General features: G+C 40.9%; 2 protein-coding genes and 1 pseudogene across 3 annotated transcripts in view; 2 read left to right on the top strand and 1 right to left on the bottom strand.

The window, feature by feature from the left end:
• Positions 1-7,604, bottom strand: part of SLC25A12 (solute carrier family 25 member 12) — a 206,594-nt gene extending 198,990 nt beyond the window's left edge. Inside the window, exon 1 of the mRNA XM_019459542.2 lies at positions 7,452-7,604. Within this exon, the coding sequence (XP_019315087.2) occupies positions 7,452-7,469 (18 nt within the window). The 5' untranslated portion in view covers positions 7,470-7,604. The remainder of the gene's footprint in view (positions 1-7,451) is intronic.
• The window catches only part of METAP1D (methionyl aminopeptidase type 1D, mitochondrial), an 87,569-nt gene continuing 72,082 nt past the window's right edge, over positions 7,569-23,055 (top strand). Inside the window, exon 1 of one of the 2 annotated variants that reach the window (XM_019459595.2) lies at positions 7,569-7,790. In XM_019459595.2, the coding sequence (XP_019315140.1) occupies positions 7,751-7,790 (40 nt within the window). In that variant the 5' untranslated portion in view covers positions 7,569-7,750. The remainder of the gene's footprint in view (positions 7,791-23,055) is intronic. The other variant, XM_019459603.2, reaches the window with a different exon arrangement.
• On the top strand, positions 9,008-9,095 carry LOC128772716 (U6 spliceosomal RNA; annotated as a pseudogene).

Genomic DNA, 23,055 nt, shown 5'->3' with positions numbered 1-23,055 from the left:
CCCTGGCTCTGTGAATCAACAAGCAGATGCTACGTATAAAACCAAAGCTTTGAAATTTTTCGTGTCATAATTTTTGGGGCTTTCCATGAACCCTGTGGAGAAATATAATGCAATAAAAGTGTAATGCTATCTCTTGTGAATATCTGAAGAGTGTAAGATGATACAAGAAGTACCTTATAAATAGCTTGTAAAAATTTTTTTTTAATAGCTCCAGTGTTATAATGTACACGGGATGGAAAAGGATTGCACCTTCTCTCCTGTGATCTTCCTGGGCCTCACTGTAGAGTTGGAAGGGGAAGAGTTAGAGTTGGATTAGGCGGTCTTTGAAGCTCTTTCCAGTTCTTCAACTGTATTCTCTTTGAACTTAATAAAAGACCAGTTGGAAAATGTGCTTTGGTTAGACTCCCAGTTCACCTGGACAGTTCTTCAGATATTTTATTAATAATTCTGGCAGGTGAATCTGTGCGGAAGTCTTGGGCTGCACAGCGTGTTTGCCTAGCTCTCTGAATCCCCCTTTGTGAAGGCTGTGGGGCCACCACAGTGAGGTTTGTTTGCTGTGTGTTCCTAGAGCAGCTGCTGCTTTTCTTCCTTTATCCTTTATCGAGCAAAAGAAAATGCGGCGATGTTTGTGTGTGCTTCAGAGGAGGAGAATGCTCTCCACACAGGTTATTCTCTGGGCTAAAGTGGACGGGGTGAGTGCAGAGCAGCTAGTTCAATGGGAAGAGAGGTCGAGGCAGCATCTGCCCTCCTGTTTGTTTCGACAGTTTTGGTCTTGAATGTAGAATTGGTTGAGTGAGAGGCAAGCAGAAGTTAAGAAATGCAATACTGCTTGGTTTGTCAGCCAGTTTGGGGAGTGGAGGTGGAGAGTGGGAGGGGAGAAAGGGACATACAGCTAGTTTTCTTTTTCTATGATTAAATCCCTTGTAATTTCATAATCTCCACCTCAGAGATTCTTACTGCGGTGTATTTTGCGTAACTGTTAACGGACCAAGGAGTACTGTTCCCTGCTTTTAGTAGGAAATATCAAAATTCCAAATATTTTCAACCTTGTGATATTAATGGTCAGACCTGGTTTCACACAATGCTACAGGACCATATATTTTTGCTCAAACACACTAAACATGAAACAGCAAACAGAACCATAAATCCAGCAAAAGAAGATGCAAAGATGGAAAGATACAGGAAGGGAACCAGGAGTGTACCATCACTTCAGGAGGGAAAGGAAAAAACCACTAAGTAATCTTACAGAAAATGGAAACAATGAAAGGGAAACAAGTGCAGGGTGAGTGCAAAAGGAAGAGAGAAAGCACAGTAAAGCCATAGGTAATAGTGTGCATTCCTGGGCTTCTACATATGGATTGCCGAGCCTGCTGTCTTTTACTCTATATAGATGTGTGACTGGTCGTGGTAAAAATAGGTTCCTTCCCTTAGAAAGCCCAGTCAATGGTACATGCTTAGAAAAAAAAAAATGGATGAATATACATCAACTTAACACTGACTACCTGGAGAGAGCTTTTCTGGGGGACTTCTACTTTCTATATTATATATCTGGGTACTTTTAAATGTTTTTAAAGAGCACATATTACATACTTGTGTAAACAGAAAAAAACAAAACATACTTTTTAATTTTTTTTAAGTTTATTTATTTTGAGAGAGAGAGAGAGAGAGACCCACACAAGCAAGAGCAGGGGAGATGAAGAGAGAGAGAGAGGGAGTGTGTGTGTGTGCGTGTGCATGAACACGTGCAGGGGAGGGGCAGAGGGAGAGAGGGAGAGAGAGAATCTCAAGCAGGCTCTGTGCTGGCAGAGCAGAGCCCCTACTTGGGGCTTGATCGCATGAACCATGAGATCATGACTTGAGCTGACAATCAAGAGTCAGCTGTTTAACTGAGTGAGCCACCCAGGCACCCCCAAAATAGACTTTTTTAAAAAAGTTTCAACAAGTATAGGGCTGCTGGGTGGCTCAGTTGGTTGAGTGCCTGACTCTTGATTTTGGCTCAGGTGTTGATCCCAGAACCTGGGGTCAAGCTCTGTGTCAGGCTCCATGCTGAGTATGGGGCCTACCTAAGATTCTCTCTCTGTCTGTCCCTCTCCCTCACTATTGTGCTCTTTCTCTCTCTAAAAAAAAGGGGGGGGCACCTGGGTGGCTCAGTCGGTTGAGCGTCCGACTTCAGCTCAGGTCATGATCTCACAGTCTGTGAGTTTGAGCCCCACGTCGGGCTCTGTGCTGACAGCTCAGAGCCTGGAGCCTGTTTCACATTCTGTGTCTCCCTCTCTCTGCCCCTTCCCCGCTCATGTTCAGTCTCTCTCTGTCTCTCAAAAATGAATAAACGTTAAAAAAAAATTAAAAAAAAATCTTAAATTCCAACAAGATCTAGAACATTTTCCTTTCACTTTTATAAACATGGATCAGAGGTGATAAAGGAAGAGTTATATCCCTTTCTCTCACCTTCATCTTTGTAGGAAGTGAAGGATATTAAACAGATTCCAATATTTACATAATTAGATAATTTTTCTCAGTTCTTGACAGCCAGCGTTACAGAATCTGTGACCGCTCACCCCTGTCGTCGTCCCTATGGGGCTTATAGTCTCAAGGGTATTTGGTCTTTCTTTACGGACCATCTTGTGAGCATGTTAGTCTCAGGTTTCCAATTCTTTTTTTTTTTTTTTTTCAAGAGTTTATTTTTAGTTAATCTCTACACCCAATGTGGGGCTGAAGCTCACAACTCCAAGATCAAGAATTGCATGTTCCACCAACTGACCCAGCCAGGCATCCCTCCAATTAGTTTCTTAAGAACAAAAATAGTATCGTATCTCTTTGGAGCCTAGAGTAGGCATTTAAGTGTTCTTCATTGGCTGTTTGATTGCTAAATTCTCTTGCCAACCTTTTGCCTTTCTTCCTTACTCTGACTGGAACTCTTCGTTCTCCAGAAGTGTCTAAGCAGCTGCTGCTTTTTCAAAGATTACTAATATAGATGGTAGTTGCTAATGGTACACATCTTTATTTAGATTTCATAGGGGCAAATGCACACTTTTGTTTTAACCCAACTTCCCTCAGAGCCAATTCCAAGAGATGAGATCAGGGAAGCCTTTTTTCTTAAACCTGCACAGTTCCAAAGGCAAATCTAACCAAAACAAGTATTATCAGAAAACTTGGATGCGTCAGTGTGTGAGGTCTCAGACCACCCTCATCCTCTTCCCTATAGTCTTCCTATGCCCTCCTTCCCTTGGCTCTTGCCACCATTTCATGCTCCAGCAATGAATAGGCTATTAGGCTGAAGCATCATTTCTGCTTACAATCTCCCATATTATCTTTCAAGCCAAGAGGTTGAACCAAGTTAAAATTAATACTGGCCAGACTGGGCCTGAAAGCAACAACTCCCTAACTCCCTTGGGACAATGTTTTGGTCTTACCCTACAGCTAAGTTAGCCCTGTCTGATCCCATTTTACTCTGCTTACCTTGACAGACTGTTCAGGAAGGTGCAGCAAGCTATTTGCTGAGTCCACTTGGATCAGGCCTATATGTGGGTATAAATTCCTGAAATTTTCTGAATTTCAGTGTAGGAGGGGCTCAGGTAGGACAATGTTGTTAGAAGGGGGTGGGACTTCAAGTTTCGCTTACATAGGATTTATATGACTGAGAAAATGTCATTGGACAAATCAAAAATGAGAGGGACAGAAGAGTCACGTACAAGTAAAGCCCCACTCCCTTGCCCCCTGGCTCCTTCTTAGCACTGCTATAGATCAAAACAGGGCACAAGCGGCAAGGAGAAATCCCTTGATTTTTCACAACTGCCTTAGATATAGCATTAGTTTTCCTCAAAAAAACATGGAGCATCTACACATTTTCTCTGAGGATACCTCTAGAATACTCAGTAACATATCCATTGTTGTCTCAAATGATTGCCATAGGAAATGACATTCTACCAGAAAGTTGGTTAAGAGAATGTCTTAGAAACGTTCTGCCTGCACATGTGATCATTTGAAGCTGGACCCTAACTTTACAGGGGTCCAATGAACTGCTGAGACAGGTCCCTGTTGTATGGGCAGACATGTTTATGCAGGACTCCTAGTTCCTGGAAAGAATGTTCATTTGACTTAAAAAATGTAAATAAACAGAAGTATTTCCTCATACTAACATCAGCTAAATCAGAGGGCAAGATTGGAATTATTCTTCTCAAGCCATGGAGTAAAATGCTAAATAAGAAATGATCCTGAAATCAAAAGACAAGTGTTTCTAATTCAGATGGCAAATTGAGAAGCAAGGTCAGGAAGGGCAAATGAAGGCATCTCAGGCTCAATGACAGACCTGCCGAAGCTGTGCAGGTCACAGGGCACCAGGTTCCCTCAGCAGGCCATAGAATCTGCTTTGTGCCCAGTAGGAAATACTGCATTATTTCAGTTAGTTTTACAATATGTTCCTATATTCTTCTATAGATATGTAAACATCTTAGTCTTTACTTTATAGTCTATGTTTTTAAGTATCTTGCATTATAGGTAATCCTAACAAGCATTTAAAAAATCTAAACTTGCAAAACAAGTTGCAGGAAGATGTTTTACAAAGCAGAATTTATTTTATTTCATTTTATTTTCATTTGGGGGGCACCAGTGAGTGAGGGGCAGAAAGAGAGACACAGAGAGAGAAGCAAAGCTCACCCCAAGCGGGGCTTCTGCTTGCCCGAAGCGAGAATCAAACTTACAAACCATGAGATCATGACCTAAGCCAAAGTTGATGCTTAATGGACTGAGCCACCCAGGTGCCCAAGCAAAATTTATTTTTAGAGAGAATTAATCCGTGTTGCGTAATCTCCTAGAACATTTTTAAAATGTGAATTTGAATTACAAATTCAAAACATACATTACAGAAGCCAATATAATTTAAATTTTTATCACAAACTATATACAACTTTTGAAAAAGGGATATAGTATGTCTATAATAAAATATCATTAAGTAAAAGAAGGAAAAACTGACTTCAAAAATAGGAATATGACAATTTATTTCTGAATTATTTCTTTTATAAAAGAAGATAAAAAGATTTTTTTTAATTTTTTTTTCAAAAAATTTTTAACGTTTATTTATTTTTGAGACAGAGAGAGACAGAGTATGGGGGAGGGTCAGAGAGAGAGGGAGACACAGAATCTGAAACAGGCTCCAGGCTCTGAGCTGTCAGCACAGAGCCTGATGCGGGGCTTGAACTCACAGACTGTGAGATCATGGCCTGAGCCAAAGTCAGACACTTAACTGACTGAGCCACCCAGGCGCCCCGAAGATAAAAAGATTTTAAAAGATGCTAATAAGACGTGGACTTAGGAAACAGTAAAAACCAAGATAAAAGACCTATAAAACAGTAATTAATCACAATTAATAAAATATTTTAATGTTGAAGAATGAATTTTTGGACACAGAAGCTGAAGGTATTAAGAACTTATCCTTTATTATTTTTTTCATGTTTATTGTTTTTGAGAGAGAGACAGAAAATGAGCGGGGGAGGGCCACAGAGAGAGGGAGACACAGAATCAGAAGGCTCTAGGCTCTGAGCTGTCAGCACAGAGTCCGACCCGGGCCACAAACCCACATACCACAAGATCACGACCTGAGCTAAAGTCAGACACTCAACTGACTGAGCCACCCAGGTGTCCCAGAAGTTATCCTTTATTTCTTGAGCCCTGGTTTTGAGAAACTAAGTACTCAACTTTTTATTCAAGAATCCCAAGTACAAATATGAATATTGGTGGGAGTTCAAATCAGTAAATGCCACAGTGTAATTAACTTTCATTTCACAGGTGGGAAGATGGACAGAACTGGAATAGAGAAGTGAGTCAGTAGTGGTTACTCATCTAAATGAAAGCATTCTAATGCCCTGAATGCCCAGGATCACAGAATGTTGGAATTGCAAGGGATTTCGGATGTCAGTGGTCTAGCCTTTTATCTTGTTGGTCAGTATGCATTTATGTCATAAATTGATGATTTTCGAGGACACATACTGGCAATTTTTAATCCTTCTAATGTCAGTGCAATATGGTATGGGAGAAGCCAAATCCACTGGCAGGAGGTCAGTGGATGAGCTGTATAACCTGTGCAAATTCATATCTGCCTCATTTCTAGTGCATCCTAGATACATACCTTCTATGCTGAACTTATTGAGTATATCCTCACTGGATTTCACTATGGTGGTGTCACCTGAGTCCTTTCCTTTTCCTTTTCCATCTAGTTGCAGGGGAACAGAACAGATTTACCATATTCAAAAACCCTCTCCCTGGAACTGATCTGACTTTGAAAAAGGTGGAGCTTGAAGTAACCTGTGGGAGTACTTTTCATTCTCATCCTTGTACATCTTAACTTACCTCAGTGGAAAACATTATTTCTCTTTATCTTTTAAGGTGACCCAAAAGCATCAGAAACTGGGTCTCCAAGAAGTATAGCATGTGTCCTCCAATGAACTGCCCAAATCCATTCTCTTTGAAAGTAAAAATATCAAAACTATGTAGTCATTAAAAAGAATCAGTTTGAACTAAGTGTTTGAGATTTGATGTTTGCAATGAGTGCAAAAAGCAAGTCCTAACAGTAGGTATGTGAGTCCATTTAAAATATTTTACACATATTTGCCCGTAAAAGGCATGGAATGATGCACTCAGTGGTTGGCTGGAGAGTGGGACTGTGGTGTGCAGAGAGGGTTAGGAAGCGGACTTGGGCTTTTTCCTTTATATATTTCTGAACTGTCTGGATGGTTCACCAGGTGTGTACTTCAATTCTTAAAAAATTAATTAGGAATCATCACACACATTCACCAATCTTTGCTGCATTAAAAGTCCGGGAAACTGTTAAAGTCTTGGTTTAACTGGTTCCATAAAGAGTTCAATTGCTTCAGGTTCTTTGCTGGGCACCAGGCTACCAAGATCAATAATGCCTGGTCCACGACAGGATGGAAATCTGCCCCAAAATGCAGATAAGAGAAAAAGAGAATTTGGTCAAAAAAATGGGCACCGTCACAGTAGGGATACATCAGCACCCTCACTCGTCTCACAATTGGCCTTCTGTAGGCTTCGTCTTTTGGCAGAGCCACGGGCAGACGTCATCCTCTCATTCTTAAAAGTCAAATTTAGGATTAAGACTCCAGTTAATACCGCTGAGCGGGAATCGTCCTTGGGGAAAGAGAAGTCCCCCGAACATACCCACTGGGGTATCCAGAATTGATTTTGCAGCTGCACACAGATTCCTGTCTTGTCTGAAGTCTCTGCTGAGTAACGGACACTCTGGGACAGCAAAGGGGCAGCTGGTGACTTTGAACCGAATTTTACCTTTCAACTCAATCCAGGGAAATTGCCAACAGAGTGGCCGACGATGCAAAGTGCTATGTTGAACGCTAGACTGTGTTGTATTTTTTTCCTCCCAACTTCACGTTTCCATGCACCAAAATGTTGATGCTACAAATATTGGATGCCACGCTTACCTGACAGGCTTCTTCCATCCCACCTGGGCGCGGGGGCTCTGAGCGAGAGCGCGAACCGTGGCTGGAGCCCGCCTCTCGCGGCCGGAGCGGGTTCGGCGGGCCGCGGGTTCCCCTGCCGGCCCCAGTGCGGGGGCCGCTTTGCTGCCGGCGCTCCCGCAGTCAGCCCCCCGCGCGCACGCGCGCTCCCCCTGGGGCGGCCCGGGCGCCTCCAGTCTTCGGCTGGGCTGCGACTGGACAACTCCGGCGGGCGGGGCGGGGCGGCTAAGGAGTTGCTCCGCGACCACGTGACCGGCACTAACATGGCGGCGCCCAGCGGCGTCCACCTGCTCGTCCGCAGAGGTAAGCACCTGGAGGACAGACCCGCGGGAGGTTGCACTGTAGCTCACTCGCTAAGCCCTCGGGTTCAAAGGGTTACACACCCGCGCTCAGACATCTCGGCGCACATGAATGTACTTTCAGTTCTACCGATACGCGCAGGCACACAGGCTGACACATTGACACGCCGCAGGAACAGATAGACATATTTGTTCACTCGTCGCTTGCCTGGACTCCGTCACTGCCTGGCATCTATTCGCCGTCACTCCTTGAGATTTATGAGACATTGTCTGAAGTTTTCTTTCCCCACCTCAGTTGTCTGATTCGCGATAAACCTATGGGAACTCTAAATGTGCCTGGATACCCAGTTGCCAGAGAGAAAACAGTTGGTGTTTGTTGTATCTGTTGGCATGCTGCAACACGTCTTTTGGGACACTTGAAAATTGTGATTATTCTCGTACAGTGACTTAAAGTTAAGAAGAGGAGAAATTATGTCTGGGTACCTGTTAGTGGGTGTTATCCTTGCGTGCGTGGTGAGATTTTAGTAAACGTGCAAATACTTTTGCAGGTAAATTAGGGAAATCCTTGTTGGATTTGAACTAGTTTCTGAATCTTGGTTAGAAAGAACTAGGAAGTTGTTTCAAGGATTGGGAAAGAGGGGAGCCGACATATTTGGAGGGACTGCATAAGTGTCAGGTCCTGTGAAGTGAACGTTATTTTCACAGTAAATAGCTACCGTATATTAAGTGCTTTTTAAGTACATGATACTGTGTCGGCACCTTACACATGCTAGATACTTTTATTTTTTTCTTCAATGTTTATTTTTAAGAGAGAAGCAGGGGGAGGAGCAGAGAGGGAGACAGAGGATCCGAAGCGGGCTCCTCCCACGAAGGGGAGCTCTTGACCTGAGCTGAAGTCCCACGCATAACCGACTGAGCCACCAGGGCGCCACTGCTAGATACCTTTTAAAACCTAATGAACTAGTGAGCTAGTGCTCGCTTTGGTAGCACATATACTAAAAGTGGAGGGGCGCCTGTGTGGCTCGGTCGGTTAAGCGTCCGACTTTGCTCAGGTCATGATCTCACGGTGGTCCGTGCGTTCGAGCCCCGCGTCGGGCTCTGTGCTGACTGCTCAGAGCCTGGAGCCTGTTTCAGATTCTGTGTCTCCCTCTCTCTCTGCCCCTCCCCTGTTCACGCTCTGTCTCTTTCTGTCTCAAAAATAAATAAACGTTAAAAAAATAAAAAAAAAAAAAGTGGAATGATAACAGGAAGATTAGCATAGCCACTGCACAAGGATGATATGCAAATTCTTAAAATGTTCCATATTTTTTGGAATTAAAAAAATTAATATTTATTTATTTATTGAGAGAAACAGAGTGTGAGCAGGGGAGGAGCAGAGAGGGAGGGAGACACAGAATCCGAAGCCTCCAGGCTCTGAGCTGTCAGCGTAGAGCCCCACACGGGGCTCCCAACTCACAAACCTGAGATCATGACCAGAGCTGAAGTCGGAGGCTTAACTGACTGAGCCACTCAGGTGCCCCTAACATAATTTTGTTTTAAATAAATAAAGGAAAACTGTACTGTGGAAAAAAAATAAAATAAAACAAACCCAGTGGGTTAGGCATTATTCCCTGTTTGCAGATGAGAAAAGTAAGGCAGTGACTAAGGTCACACAGATTGTGAGGGGCAAAATGGTGTTTGAACATGACCGATTTTTTTTTTTAAGTTCATTTCTCTGCACTGCATGGCATCGTCTCTCCATACAAATCAATATACAACACTCAGATGAGACAGGAAAAGTATGATGAGTGTGTGAAAAGTAAGAGGAAGATGTTTTTAGAGAGGAAGGAGCTTGGTTGGCAGATAGACCTCAGTATTTCAGCGTTAGTGGAGATGAGCAAGGAGCCACAGGAAGATTTGAAGTGAGAGGTGTAAGCAGAAGGTGATGTAAGCAGTATTTTGGACTAGGTGGATGGAAGAGTGCAAATCAATGTAAGAGTGCAGCCTTGTGAAAAGGGGCCCAATTTACATCTCTTAAGATCTGGGCTCCAGGCCAAGCTCTGTTTACTAATCAAGTTATTTTTCTGTTTCCTCTTTTGACAAGAAATAATGGTGTTTAGACTTTTTTGTTTGCTGCAGGTAATGGTGAAGAGGATCTGGGGAGATAGTCAAGGTGGAGGAGAAACCAAAACACACACACGCATATATATTATATACATACACACATATGTGGGTGTGTATGTATGTAATCCATGCAGATTACAGAAATAACATATTAATCTCTTTTTTTGTCACTTATGATTTTGACAGATGGTGGTTCAATCTTGGAAAAGGCTGCTATAGGGAAACCGGGTCAGGTTATTGGTTCCTATAACCCATCCCATTCTATCCCATAGTGCTGCAACAACTGTAAGAGGGATCTTCTGATTAGAACAGGGAGAGAAAATGTATCATCAGGAAGAGATTTAGTGACTGGGAAAGGTCCCCTTTATGGACTATCCATAATTAGTTTAAAATTACAGGCAGGTTGTCACAAGACAAACCACCTGCTCCCCACCCCCCAGGGTGGAAAACGAAGGGTAAATTCATGAAGGCTCCTCTCCTCTCTCATCCTCCTTTTCACACACTTAAATTGATGGACATCAATTCACTACAAGTCTTTCTGTGTCAGGTTTATCATTAGCATCTCTCCCTCCTGGAAAATAGAAAGAAGACATTTTTTAACCTCTTAAGAAGGACATGAGGTTTTTCTGATGACTCTCCAGCTCACTGTAAACCTCCTCTCAGCATTCCCACTCCTAACTAGATTGTTAATTCTTGTTCAGCAGGAACTATTGTCATATCTGTCTATTTTAACAAACAAGTAACTGGGTCAGAGTTATACTCATTAAACTTGCTGAATTGAGAGGCTATTAAGACTTGTTCTCTCCCATGATGGGTTAAGGGATGGGTAGAAACTATGAGTAGTGACATTGGAAAGGAGAAAGGACAGATCAGTCTCTTGGAACCAAGAGGTAAGGTAACAAGAGCCTTTGAGAGATGAAAGTATTCCCTGGTATTAGCACTGGCAGGAAGTCCCAGATCACAGTACATAATCCCTACTCTCAGGCCCCAGGAACTCTTCCTTGCTTAGTCTTTCACTCCCAGTCCCCACTTACTAGAATTCTTGTTTCAGTTCCTGAAGGTACTCCACAAGATCCTTTGTGTGGGAAGGAATGGGGAAGGCAAGTAAGTGGGGGCATACTTTCTCCTTTACACTTTGATTACTTTTATGAGCCAGTCTCTCCTGGCTTGTCTTCTATCAGTCTGATTTTCCCAGACTTTCACTAGTCTCTATCTATTGTTAAGTTTCTAAATATTATTGTTCCCCAGGGTTCTGTCCTAACCCCTTATCCCTGTTTCCTCTCTCTATTGTCACCAAACAAATTTATCTACCTCAATGAGTGTCAAATCTAGATGATTTTTTTTAAACATTTAAAAAAATTTTTTTTAAATGTTTATTTATTTTTGAGAGAGAGAGAGACAGAGTGTGAGCAGAAGAGGGGCAGATAGAGAGGGAGACACAGAATCCGAAGCAGGTTCCAGGCTCTGAGCTGTTAGCACACAGCCCGACGCAGGGCTTGAACTCATGAACCGCGAGATCATGACCTGAGCCGAAGTCGGACACTTAACCAACTGAGCCACTCAGGCACCCCAAATCTAGATGATTTTTTAAAAAATGAACAGAGTATCTGCTGGAACTGGACACCAGGCCTCAATGCCAGCTCTCTGTTGGGCATCTTTTCCTAGATGTCTCATAGGCCTCTTAAACTCAACATGTCCAATATGGAAATGAATATTTGTCTCCACATCTTCTTCCTGTGCCTATAGCCTCTATCTCCATTAATGGTATTACCATCCAGTCAGTATCTAAGTGAAAGCATTTGAGTTCTCTTAGTTCCCACCGTTTCTTTTCATTTCTCTGTCCAGTGAGTTAGTAAATCCCATTTGATTGATTGATTGATTGATTGAACACTAGCAGGGAAGGGTCAGAAAGAGAATCTCAAGCAGGCTCCATGCCATGAGTTCAGAGCCTGACATGGGACTCAAACGCACAAACTGTGAAATCATGACCTGAGCCGAGATCGAGTCAGACCCTTAACCGACTGAGCCATCCAGGTGCCTCTTTACTTATTTATTTTTAATTCAAGTATAATTAACATACAATGTTATGTTAGTTTCAGGTGTACAGTATAATGATTCTACAATTCTGTGCATTACTTAGTGCTCATCACTATAAGTGTACTCTTAATCTCAGTAAGTCCTATTCTAGGATCCCTCCAGTTTTCTGTATGGTCTCAGTACAAGTCTTTACCATTCTTTGGCTAGGCAGGGCCTTTATAATTGATCTCTACCTCAGTCCATCCTCTTCCCCACAGCCACAGTTATTGCTCTAAAATTCTGATCTGATTATGATGCTTCCCTGCTGAAAAACTTCTGGGAACTCTTCATTGCTGAGATAAAGTCTGAATCCCTTAGCGTGGAAAGCCAGCTTTATCACAGTCTGGCCTCACTGTATCTTTTCAGCCTCATTTCCTGTCAGTTCCCTATCCTCATATCTCTGCTAAGGTTTACCACTGTGTGCCTTTTTAATTGTGCTCCTGAAGTGTCCTTTTTCACCTGACGAACCCATTCATCCTTCAAGGCCACACCTAAGTGCCATCTCTCCTTTGAGCTTTGTTTGCTTCTACCCAGCTAGACCAACCCACTCTGCTTATATAGCACTTGGGGCATAACTTTACCATAACACTTGTCACCTAGCATCAAAGTATGCCCTCATCTCTAAAAAACATTAGTTTACACCTCTATCTCCCTGCTAGAATGGGAGCTTCTTATAGGCCTATCTTACCTTCTTCATCTATCTCCCCAAAGTTTGGAGCACAGTGTCTGCACATAGTAAGTACTCTCTTTCCTAACTGAATGAAAACCCTTCAGAATGCAACCTCCTATAGAAATATTTGTGCACAGGAGTTGTCTAGTAGGCCTGAAGAATAATTATCTCAAAATGTCAGTTTTCTTAACAGGCCTAGGTGGTGATTTATTTTCTTCCTTCCTTCTTCCTTCTTTTCTTTTTCCTACCTTCCTTCCTTCCTTCCTTCCTCGCATTCTTTTTTATATTTCATCTGTCTCCAAGAATAATTTAAGGCAGTTTTACTTCTGCGTATCTTTTTTGGCAACTCTGAGAATTTCCATTCCAGGTAATTTGAATTGTGAATCACACTTATGATTAGGAAAAAAAAAGAAGCTGAAATGGGGGAAGGGAAGAAATCTAAAAGACATATGCTTGAAGCTTAAGCAGTATAGCCATGGGAGAGGTGAAGGATGGTGATGGAGGTAAACCGTTGCAGCTAAGCACTATCCTGCTGTCCTTCCACAAGCCACGTGGAAGTTGCTGAAGCTGAGAGGAGAGCGGGCAGACTGTTGGCGAGTCTGGCATAGACTCTAAGTAAGGCATAGCTGAAGGGTGTGTGAAATAGTTTGGCCTTTCCAGAGGGCTGTGTGGCGATGGCTGTCAAATGTAAGATATACACGCCTTTTACCTAACAATTCTGCTTTTAAGAATTTATCCTAAGAGAACAATAGGTTGAGTATGAAAAGGTGTCTGAACAAGATTGTGTGTTGGTAATATTGGACAGGATCTGAAATGTCCTTTGGTAGGAGAAGGGCTACATAAATTGTGGTTTATCCATGCATGCTGCTGCATTTAATGGCTGTATAGCAGCCTTTAAAAAAGATGATGTCAATGTACTATAGACATAAAATAGTCATTGACACATTTTTTTAAATGTTTTATTTTTTGAGAGCGAGAGCGTGAGCAGGGGAGGGGCAGAGAGTTGGGGGAACAGGATCTGAAGCAGGCTCTGCACTGATAGGCTGACAACAGCAACCTGGATATGGGGCTCGAACTCACAAACCACGAGATCACAACCTGAGCCAAAGTTGGACACTCAACCGACAGAGCCACACAGGTGCCCCGTCATTGACACACGTTGAGGAAAAGAAGGCAGGGTGTAGAACAGTGTATCCCACTTATGTAAAAGCATGTATCGTTGCTTTCTTACGTGTAGATATGCACAAAGTGATATCTAGAATAACATTCACCCAAATGTTCATAATTGTTATTTCTAGATGGTGAGATTAGACTGATTTTCGTGTTTGAATTTTATATGTTGAGCATTTTTATTATCCAAATACTGTATATCCAAATAGAATATTTATATCATTATTCATTACTATAATTTAAGATGTAATGCTACTAATATTTTATTATTGTTTTGTTTTAGCTTAACAAATGTGAAAAATATTTACAAGTGCCTCTGTTCATTTGTGACTCGAAGGCCATCAATTCTTCCACTGAGAATTCTCTTACCATAGTGGTTTTTCACAAATTTAACCTCCAGGAAGGGGAGGGGCTGTTGTACATCATAAATTAAGTATTTTTTTAAGATTTTTTTAGTAAAATTTTTTATTGTTTATTTATTTTTGAGAGAGAGAGACAGAGACAGAGAGGAAGAGAGACAGAGCATGAATGTGGTAGGGGCAGAGAGAGATGGAGACACAGAATCCGAAGCAGGCTCCAGGCTCTGAGCTGTCAGCACAAAGCCCGACGTGGGGATCAAACTCACGAACTGCAAGATCATGACCTTAGCTGAAGTCGAATGCTTAACCGACTGAGCCACCCAGGAGCCCCAAAGATTTTTTTTTTTTTAAGTTTATTTATTTATTTTGAGAAAGAGAGCAAGTGCAAGTGGGGGAGGGGCAGCGAAAGAAGGAGAGAGAATCCCAGACAGGCTCCGCACTGTCAGTGCATAGCCTGATGCAGGGCCCAAACTCATGAACCATGAGATCACGACCTAAGTAGAAATCAGATGCTTAATGGACTGAGCCACCCAGGCACTCCATGTATTAAGTATAGTACTTTAAACTTCTGTCAACTGACCTGGGATTCTTACTATCTTGTATATCTTCTGTAGGAAAATGTATCTTCAATTTTGCCAAACCAAGTCAGAATTAAGTTTTGGGATGCAGTCTGTGCAATTTGGAAAATGCTAATGTAATAAGGAGTTTCCTGTGACTTAAACTCTATTCAGGTTGATAACCAGAGAATGAAATGGATTTTTGCTATATGATATTTTTTAATAAATACCTTTCAACCCTATTATAATATGGCTTGTGATATACTCATAGATTAAGGCCTACTTAATAATCAAATCATGGCCCTAAATTCTCTAAAGTCAGACATATCCCTAAAGCCATATAGACCCATCTGTTTATCCTCCGCTTGAAACAGCTTTCTATGACACAGATAGTTCCTGACTCCCAATGAAATTTTAAAATCTCATGCACGGTGTAGGACACGTAGACCCTCAATGAAGAATACTTGCAGTGATTAAAAAAAAAGAAAAGTGATGTTGACCTGTATTTGTTGACATGGAATGATGTCCCCAACATCTGTTGTCTGGAAAAAGCAAGTTATAGAACAGTGTAATATAATCCCATTTTGTAAAATAAAACACCAATATCTTCATGTGTGTCTAAGTATATAACATACAGAGAGAGAACGGCTAAATGTTCTAAATATTCAGTTTTTATAAAATGCCCACTTTCCCCAAGTGTTGGAAATCTTTGAAAATGCAGAGTGAATGCCACATACCTTAGGGAATTTGGCAAACAAGGGAGGGGAATAATATGTATGCAGAGCGTCACTTGAACATCTTATTTTACAGGTAAAACAGCTTTTTCTTGTGGAGAGTCTCTTTTTTAGCTCTTGAATATGGAGAACTTCAAACATACACAAAAGTAGAGAAAGCTGTAAAATAAACTCCCACCTATTCATCACCTAGTTATAATAACCACCACTTATGGCCACTCTTGTTTTATCTTTACCCCTGGCCACTGTCTCCCCAAAACTGGATTTTTTTGAAACACATCCCAGATATATAATTTCATCCATAGATTTTTCATCATGTATCTCTAAAAGACAGGGAGCCCTTTTTATTTTCTTCATATATTGTACTTACCAGGTCTAGAATTTTTGATTGGTTCTTTTCTTATAGTTTCCACTTCTCTGTTGAGATTTCCCAGCGGTTCACTCATTATGCCCATCTTTTCCAGTCAGTATTTGAAAATACATTTTTACTAGCCATTTTAAAGTCCTTATCTGTTAATTTTGTCACCTAGGTGATCTCAGGGTCTGTTTCCGTTTTACTGACAGCTTGGTTTTTTGTACTCTCAGCTATTTCTTTTTATTTGCAGTTTGTGTTCAATGCAGATCAATAATCTAACACGAGAAGTTACTATGAATCAAAGCATAAATACACAAACACAATATACAGTCTGAAAGATGTAGAGCATTGAGATAGGAAACAAAAGGGGAACATAGTAGCTTGAGATCTGTTGGATAGAATTGTAGCTTCCTGAAGAGGAGAAGAAATTACTTTGGTTATCAAGAGTACTGTGGCCAGATTAGATATTGGAACATCGAAGCATCAGTGTGGGACCATGCACACAAAAGACCTTAGGGAAGGTCTACTTTTAAAAAGTTTTCTGTGCTTTGAGGCAGTTGTGAAAAGATTGTCTTGCCAGAGTCAAGCCCACTTTAGGTTTAGGATCAGGTTCTAACTTTCTAAATATACTGACTGAGAACAGAAAAGTGTTCCAAATATGGGTATTCTGATTGAGTTTTTAAAAAATTTACAGAAAGAGTATAGAAGTCTGTCTGAATTTAAAGAGGTTTACAGTTTTCACTTCCCAAATGACTAGAGTTACAGTTTTGGCTCCTGTGTATATATGCCTTTTTTATTTCAAGGTTTGGCAATTGTACCTTCAAAATAGGTAAGTTTTTACCTTGTAAAAAGTATTCAGCATATGCAGAAATAAAAAGCATTTTGAAATTAGTTGAGGTCAATGTACTGATTCTTTGGAATCAGTTTAGCTGAATAAGTCTGATGCTCTTGTTGAATAGGAATGGGTGACAAGCATAAGCAAAATTTATGCATTATGCTTTGATTTGGGGTAGATTCCAATCCGTCACTGGCCTGGCACATGTTAATTTCTATATAAAAAGTCAAATGCAATGTCAAACCCAAAGCCTCAGAGAGAAGAGTTCAGTTCTCAAAGAGAACAGTGATAGCTTAACAGTGGAAAACTTTATCCAGAGTACATAAGCATTAAGTTAGTACTGCTGAAACAATGCATTGAGGATTTTCAGTAACACCCAGAAGTTTCTTCTAATGTACAAATAAACAGGATCTTGGAGAGCTTTTTGTATTGCCTGTTTTATAGCCTTAAAAGATTTAATGAACCAAATGAAAAATGAATCTCTGGGGCACCTGGGTGGCTCAGTTGGTTAAGCATCTGACTTCGGCTCAGGTCATGATCTCACAGTTGGTGACTTCGAGCCCTGTGTCGGGCTCTGTGCTGACAGCTGAAAGCCTGGAGCCTGCTTTGGATTCTGTGTCTCCCTCTCTCTCTACCCCTCCCCCACCCGTGCTGTTTCTCCCTCCCTCCCTCCCTCCCTCTCTCTCTCTTAAAATAAACATTAAAAATTTTTTTTAAAAAAAGAAAGAAAAATGAATCTCTGTTCCACATTCCATCCTTTATCTCTAGGTAAGATAAAATTGATTCTCATTTTCAAAGTAGAGTTTGTCGTGTCCAGATGTTTTAAGCCACATGGAAGTAATCATCTCTTTCTTAACTAATCTTGGATGTTGTCCCTTCATCTTGTAGTGAAACCCCACTGGACATAATATTGATAGTCATCATCTATTCAAACCCTTTACATGCTCTTCACACCAATAAAATTTGGGATCCTCAACACTTTCTGTGTCAATAAAATAAGGTGTGGAATTAGCAGATTCAATGAAAATCTGTTTTTTTCCTCGTCACACTGGATGTCCAGATGCCATTTGAATTGCGTTTAGAAGATGGGGTAGTATGGGTGCCTCTTGACTTGAGTCTCTAAACAGAATAGACGTAGAAAGGAGAATGAGATTATAAGGAGACTAGCTTTTGACTGCAGAGCACCACCACGGTTGCCTTGATGGTGACATTAGCTGGATTAGGAGCAACTGAGATATTCTGGGAGGAATTACTTGAAAGTGATACAACAATTATTTGATTCGAATAAATCTGTCTGGGTAGGAGCAGTGCTAGAGCATTCGCTCCAGTCTGAGCTTGGCCGCCATCACTTTGCCCTTGTCCACTGCATTGTCATTGGTCGTGGCACATCTCACTGGATGCTGGGTGAGTGGAGAACGGCTGGCTCGGGGTGGGCACAGGTGAGGTCTACTTTTTCTTCCTTGATGGTGGGTTACATTTGTCTGCTTCTTTATATGTTATCTAATATGTAATTGTATATGTGACATAATGAATATTACCTTGTGCAGATTATGTTGTTTTCTTAAAATATGTTGAGTATTGTTCTGACAGGAGTTAAATTACTGGCAAGTCTCTTTGATTCTGCCAGACTTGGTTTAATTCTTTGTTAGAGTGAATCTGTTTGTTTTGCCCTAAGAGCTAGAGCGCAGCCCTTACTCTAGCGCAGAGATGAGCAAACTTTTTCTGTAGAGGGCCAGGTAGTAGTAAATATCTTACGCTTTTGTGGACTCTATGGTCTCGATCGCAACTATTCAATTCTGCCAATATAGTGCAAAAGCAGCACAGACAGTATGAAACAAATGAGCATAACTATATTCCAATAAAATTTTATTCACAAAAACAGACAGCGAGCCAGGTCTTAATCTGTCCACCCTTGCTCTGCTAATGCATGGTTCTTATTCCTAAGGCATGGTCTTTCTGAGGTCTTAGTGAAAAGGTCTGAGCCTTTTTAGCTCGGTGAGGTCTTTCTACTCTGTTTGGCCTGGGACTCCAACTTTCTCAGCCCTGCAGCCTCTGGAATCCCTGTTCACTCTCAGCCTACAGCAGCCACTGTCTGCTTGACTGTGTACCACTTTTCCAGTACTGTGACACACAGATTCCAGCTGTGTCAGCCACCAGACCTCTGCTGCCTACCTCCCTAACTAAGCAGTGAGGTCCTGTGGTTGGCTCAGGTTCCCCTTCCAAATGCCACAGTTGGAATGGTTTCCTCAGGCAGAACACTGGGGACAGTGTGGGTTCACTTTGTGTATTTGTTTATCCTCAAGGTTTACCATCTTGCATAGTTTAGTATCAAGTGCCAAAAAAAAAAATAGCTCCTTCACATTTTGTCTAGTTAATTTAGTTGTTAAGAGAGGAGGGAATTGTAGTACCAGATATATGTCAACATGGCCAGAAGAGAAAGTCAGATTTTTTTTTTTTTATCTGTAGGTTTACTTTCCCACTCTTTGGTCTTTTTTTTATATTGAAATTTATTTGTTTAAGCAACTGGTTAGTACGTCTGCCATATGGAGCTTTCCACATTCTGGATTTTGCTGATTGTATATCCATTGGGGTCATTGAAAATGTTCCTCTATAAACTGGGAGTTAAGATCTCAGGCCTGACCTCATTTAGGTTAGACTTTTTTGGAGACAGGGGCAAAAATACTCCATAGGGTGTTGCTTTTTGTGATGTTAGTGGCCCCTGATGATCATTACTTGGCTCCATTAACTCATTTGGTATTTGTAAAATGGCAATATTTTAATTCAGTCATTCTTGCCTGATTTATTATAGAAAATGTCTACAGAGAGAAACTTTCTCATCAAGTAATTAATTACCCTGATAGACCTCATCCTGGAAAGGAAAGTTAAATGCTTGATTTGTTCTCTTTATTTACCAGTTTTTAAATAGCAAATTTTTCCTCCAAAAGCGACCAATGAATTGTTGTTCAGAGTAATGTGGGTTTATTTTTAATTGTGTATCTACTTCTTTAGTTTTATGAAAGTATATGAAAGGATCATGCAGTGTTGAAATATAATCCTGGGGGCGCCTGGGTGGCTCAGTCAGTTAAGCGTCCAACTTCGGCTCAGGTCATGATCTCATGGTCCGTGAGTTCGAGCCCCGTGTCGGGCTCTGTGCTGACAGCTCAGAGCCTGGAGCCTGTTTCGGATTCTGTGTCTCCCTCTCTCTCTGACCCTCCCCTGTTCATGCTCTGTCTCTCTCTGTCTCAAAAATAAATAAACGTTAAAAAAAAAATTAGAAGAAAAAAAGAAATCTAATCCTGAAGCAAGATTGCAAGATTGAAGGTAGAAGACCAAAAGCTATTGATAGAAGTAGAATTTTAAAAAATGAATTCAGGGAATTCTTACTATAATTTCATGTTAAAATGGAAGCTTATAAGGTAAGAAAGCTTACCTCTGAATGTCCCCCAGAGCTTGTTGCAAGCCGAGTCTCATAGTATTAGTCCTTCATGTTCTAGCAAGAGGGTCAGTTTTGTATCTAGCAAAATGTCAGATCTTGTGCTTACAATAAATATGCTTCTTAATATTGAAACGGTGATTGTATAGAGGATGAAAAGGCAAGTGGGTAAAGATCTGATTTTGAATTTTATCTCTACAACTTATTATCACATGAATAAAAAAAGTAACAATTTTCCACTCGGCTTTGCCGTGAACCTAAAACTGCTCAAGAAATTAAGTCTATTTAAAAAATAACTGAACCTCGGGCACCTGGGTGGCTCAGTCGGTTAAGTGTACGACTTCGGCTCAGGTCACGATCTCACAGTTTATGGGTTCGAGCCCCACGTCGGGCTCTGTGCTGACAACTCAGAGCCTGGAGCCTGCTTCAGATTTTGTGTCTCCCTCTCTCTCTCTCTGCCCCTCCCCTGCTCATGATCTGTCTCTCTCTGTGTCTCTCAAAAATGAATAAACATTAAAAAGGGTTTTTTTTTTAATAACTTAACCTTTCTGAATTTCACTGTTTTCATCTGTTAAAAAAAAGGAGGGAGTATAAAGTTATTGAAATCAAATGAAAATTAAGTGAGAGGACTTGTGAAGACACCTAGCACAAGAAATGCCCCTTTCCTTTTTGGCAATTGTTTTCCAATGAAGCAATCACAAGGCAGCTCAGAATCAGGGGAGTGGACACAGGAGTCCTGCCTAATGGGGTAAGTGTCAATGACAATCTAGGGCTGTTTCTGGAATGCAGTGGGGAGGGAGAAAATGAACTTCCCAAATATATACAAAATTTTATCTATATGAGCAGTTTTCTGAAAGAAAATATGCATGACTTTCATTAATTTTTTAAAATATGATGTGATTTGAAAAAAATAAGCATTTCCCTTAGATTATCAAAATTCTTTGATACTCATCCCATGGAAAAGTGGGGTCTATGTCCCCTCCCCTTGAATCTAGACTGTCTTGTGACTGCTTCAACCAAAAGAGAATGGGGGAGGTGATGCTATGTGACTTTCAAGGCTGTCATAAAAGGGGATAAAAAGGGATGCAGACTCTACCTTGTTCACTAGAACAGTCATGCTTAGAGCCTAAGTTGTCTTGTAAGAAACCCAAATACCCTGGGGCAATCGTGCTGTGAGAAAGCCAAGCCACTTGGGGAGGCTACTTGAAGGTGGTCTGGTCAGGAGTCCTAGTTGTTGAGTCATCCCATCACAGGCACCACACATGTGACTGAATGTGCCTTCAGATGGTTCCAGCCTTCAGCCATTGAGTCATCCTCAGCCTTCAAGTCTTCTTGACATCAAGCAGCCTCAGACATTCATTTTTTAAATTTCTGACCCAAATAATCCATGAGCACAATAAAATTATTAGATTTTTTTTACACTGTTAAGTTTTGATTACCTCGTTACACAGCAGTAGTAACTGGAACATATTATAATATTTAATAGCTGGCAGTAACTCAATTTTCAGTAGAAAGCCAATAAAGAACCACTTGGGAGTACATGCAGGCATATGTACATACAAATCTCCACAAATCTTGGAGTATAGGTTCTCACCAGGTATTTATAACTTATTCATAGCCTCAATGAAATTTATCAATCTGGAGAAATTTTTATCATAAGTGATAATACTTAGTATGATGGGTGACATTCCACCTTTACCAGGTTTCCAGGAGACCTGAGCTAGAAAATTAACCAAAGTCAGATTTGTCAATAGAGAAATATTCATTGAGAAAAAGCAAAGTAGCAGTATTACTATTGGGCAGAATAGAATTTAGGGCAAAAAACATCGAACAGAACAAAGAGGTTCATGCACCTTTTCTCTCTGTACATTCACCATTCTCTTAATGATGTCATCAATCCCATGATCCATTAAGCTGTCAACTCCCATAGTTATGCCTCCAGCCAAGACCTTTCTCCTGAATTCTAAGCTCATACATCCAACTGCCTACTGAACATTTCCACTTGGATGTCTAATAGACATCTCAAAATTAGCATGTCCAGAATTCCAAAATTGGATTTATAATCTCTTCCCTAAAATTTGTTCCATTCCAAAAACTTCCCTACCTTAGCTGATGGTAATTTTGTCCTATCAGTTTCTCAGACCATAAACCTTTGGATGACCCCCCAGTACCTTTCTTTCTCTCCCTCTCTATCTAATCTGTTTAAGAAATCCAGTTTACAGGGCACCTGGGTGGCCCAGTTGGTTGAGCGACCAACTTCGGTTCAGGTCATGATCTCATGGCTTGTGAGTTTGAGCCCCGCGTCGGGGTCTGTGCTGACAGCTCGGAGCCTGGAGCCTGCTTCAGATTCTGTGTCTCCCTCTCTCTCTCTGCCCCTCCCCTACTCATGCTCTGTCTCTCTCTGTCTCAGAAATAGATAAACATTAAAAAAAATTTTTTAATAAAAAAAAAAAAAAGAAATCCAGTTTTATCTACCTTTAAGATTTACCCAGAATGCAAACATTTTTGTCTTCCCCCTACTGTCACCATCTTGAGCTGAAACACTACCATATCTTACCTGGATTACTGTAATAATCCACTGCCTTCTTCCTGTTTCTACCCTTGCCCTCCTCAACTTGATTCTCAATGCAACAGCCAGACTGATCTTTTAAAAAAGCCAGATCGTGTCACTCTTTTGTTTAAAACTTGTTTTACTTGGAGTAAGAGCCAAAGTCCTTATAATGTTCTATATTATACAATATAATAACACTCTAACACACTGTACGATTTACTTATTTGTCATTTTTGTGGCTGTTAACTATCTCACCCACCAGAATGCAAGTTCCATAAGGAGAAGGAGTTTTGTTTTGTTCCCAATGTATCCCAAATACCTAGAACAATGCCTGACACATAATAAGCATTCCATAAAGATATTTTGAATGAGTGAATGAAAAGTGGTAGTTAATGTTGATACAATAAAGTTATTAATAATGAATCT

The sequence above is a fragment of the Panthera pardus genome, unplaced genomic scaffold (genome assembly GCF_024362965.1).
Source record: "Panthera pardus isolate Hobbes unplaced genomic scaffold, ASM2436296v1 HiC_scaffold_10, whole genome shotgun sequence".
NCBI classification, from domain to species: domain Eukaryota; kingdom Metazoa; phylum Chordata; class Mammalia; order Carnivora; family Felidae; genus Panthera; species Panthera pardus.
The sequence above is the reverse complement of the archived record's forward strand: the minus strand, read 5'-3'. Positions and strand labels throughout refer to the sequence as shown.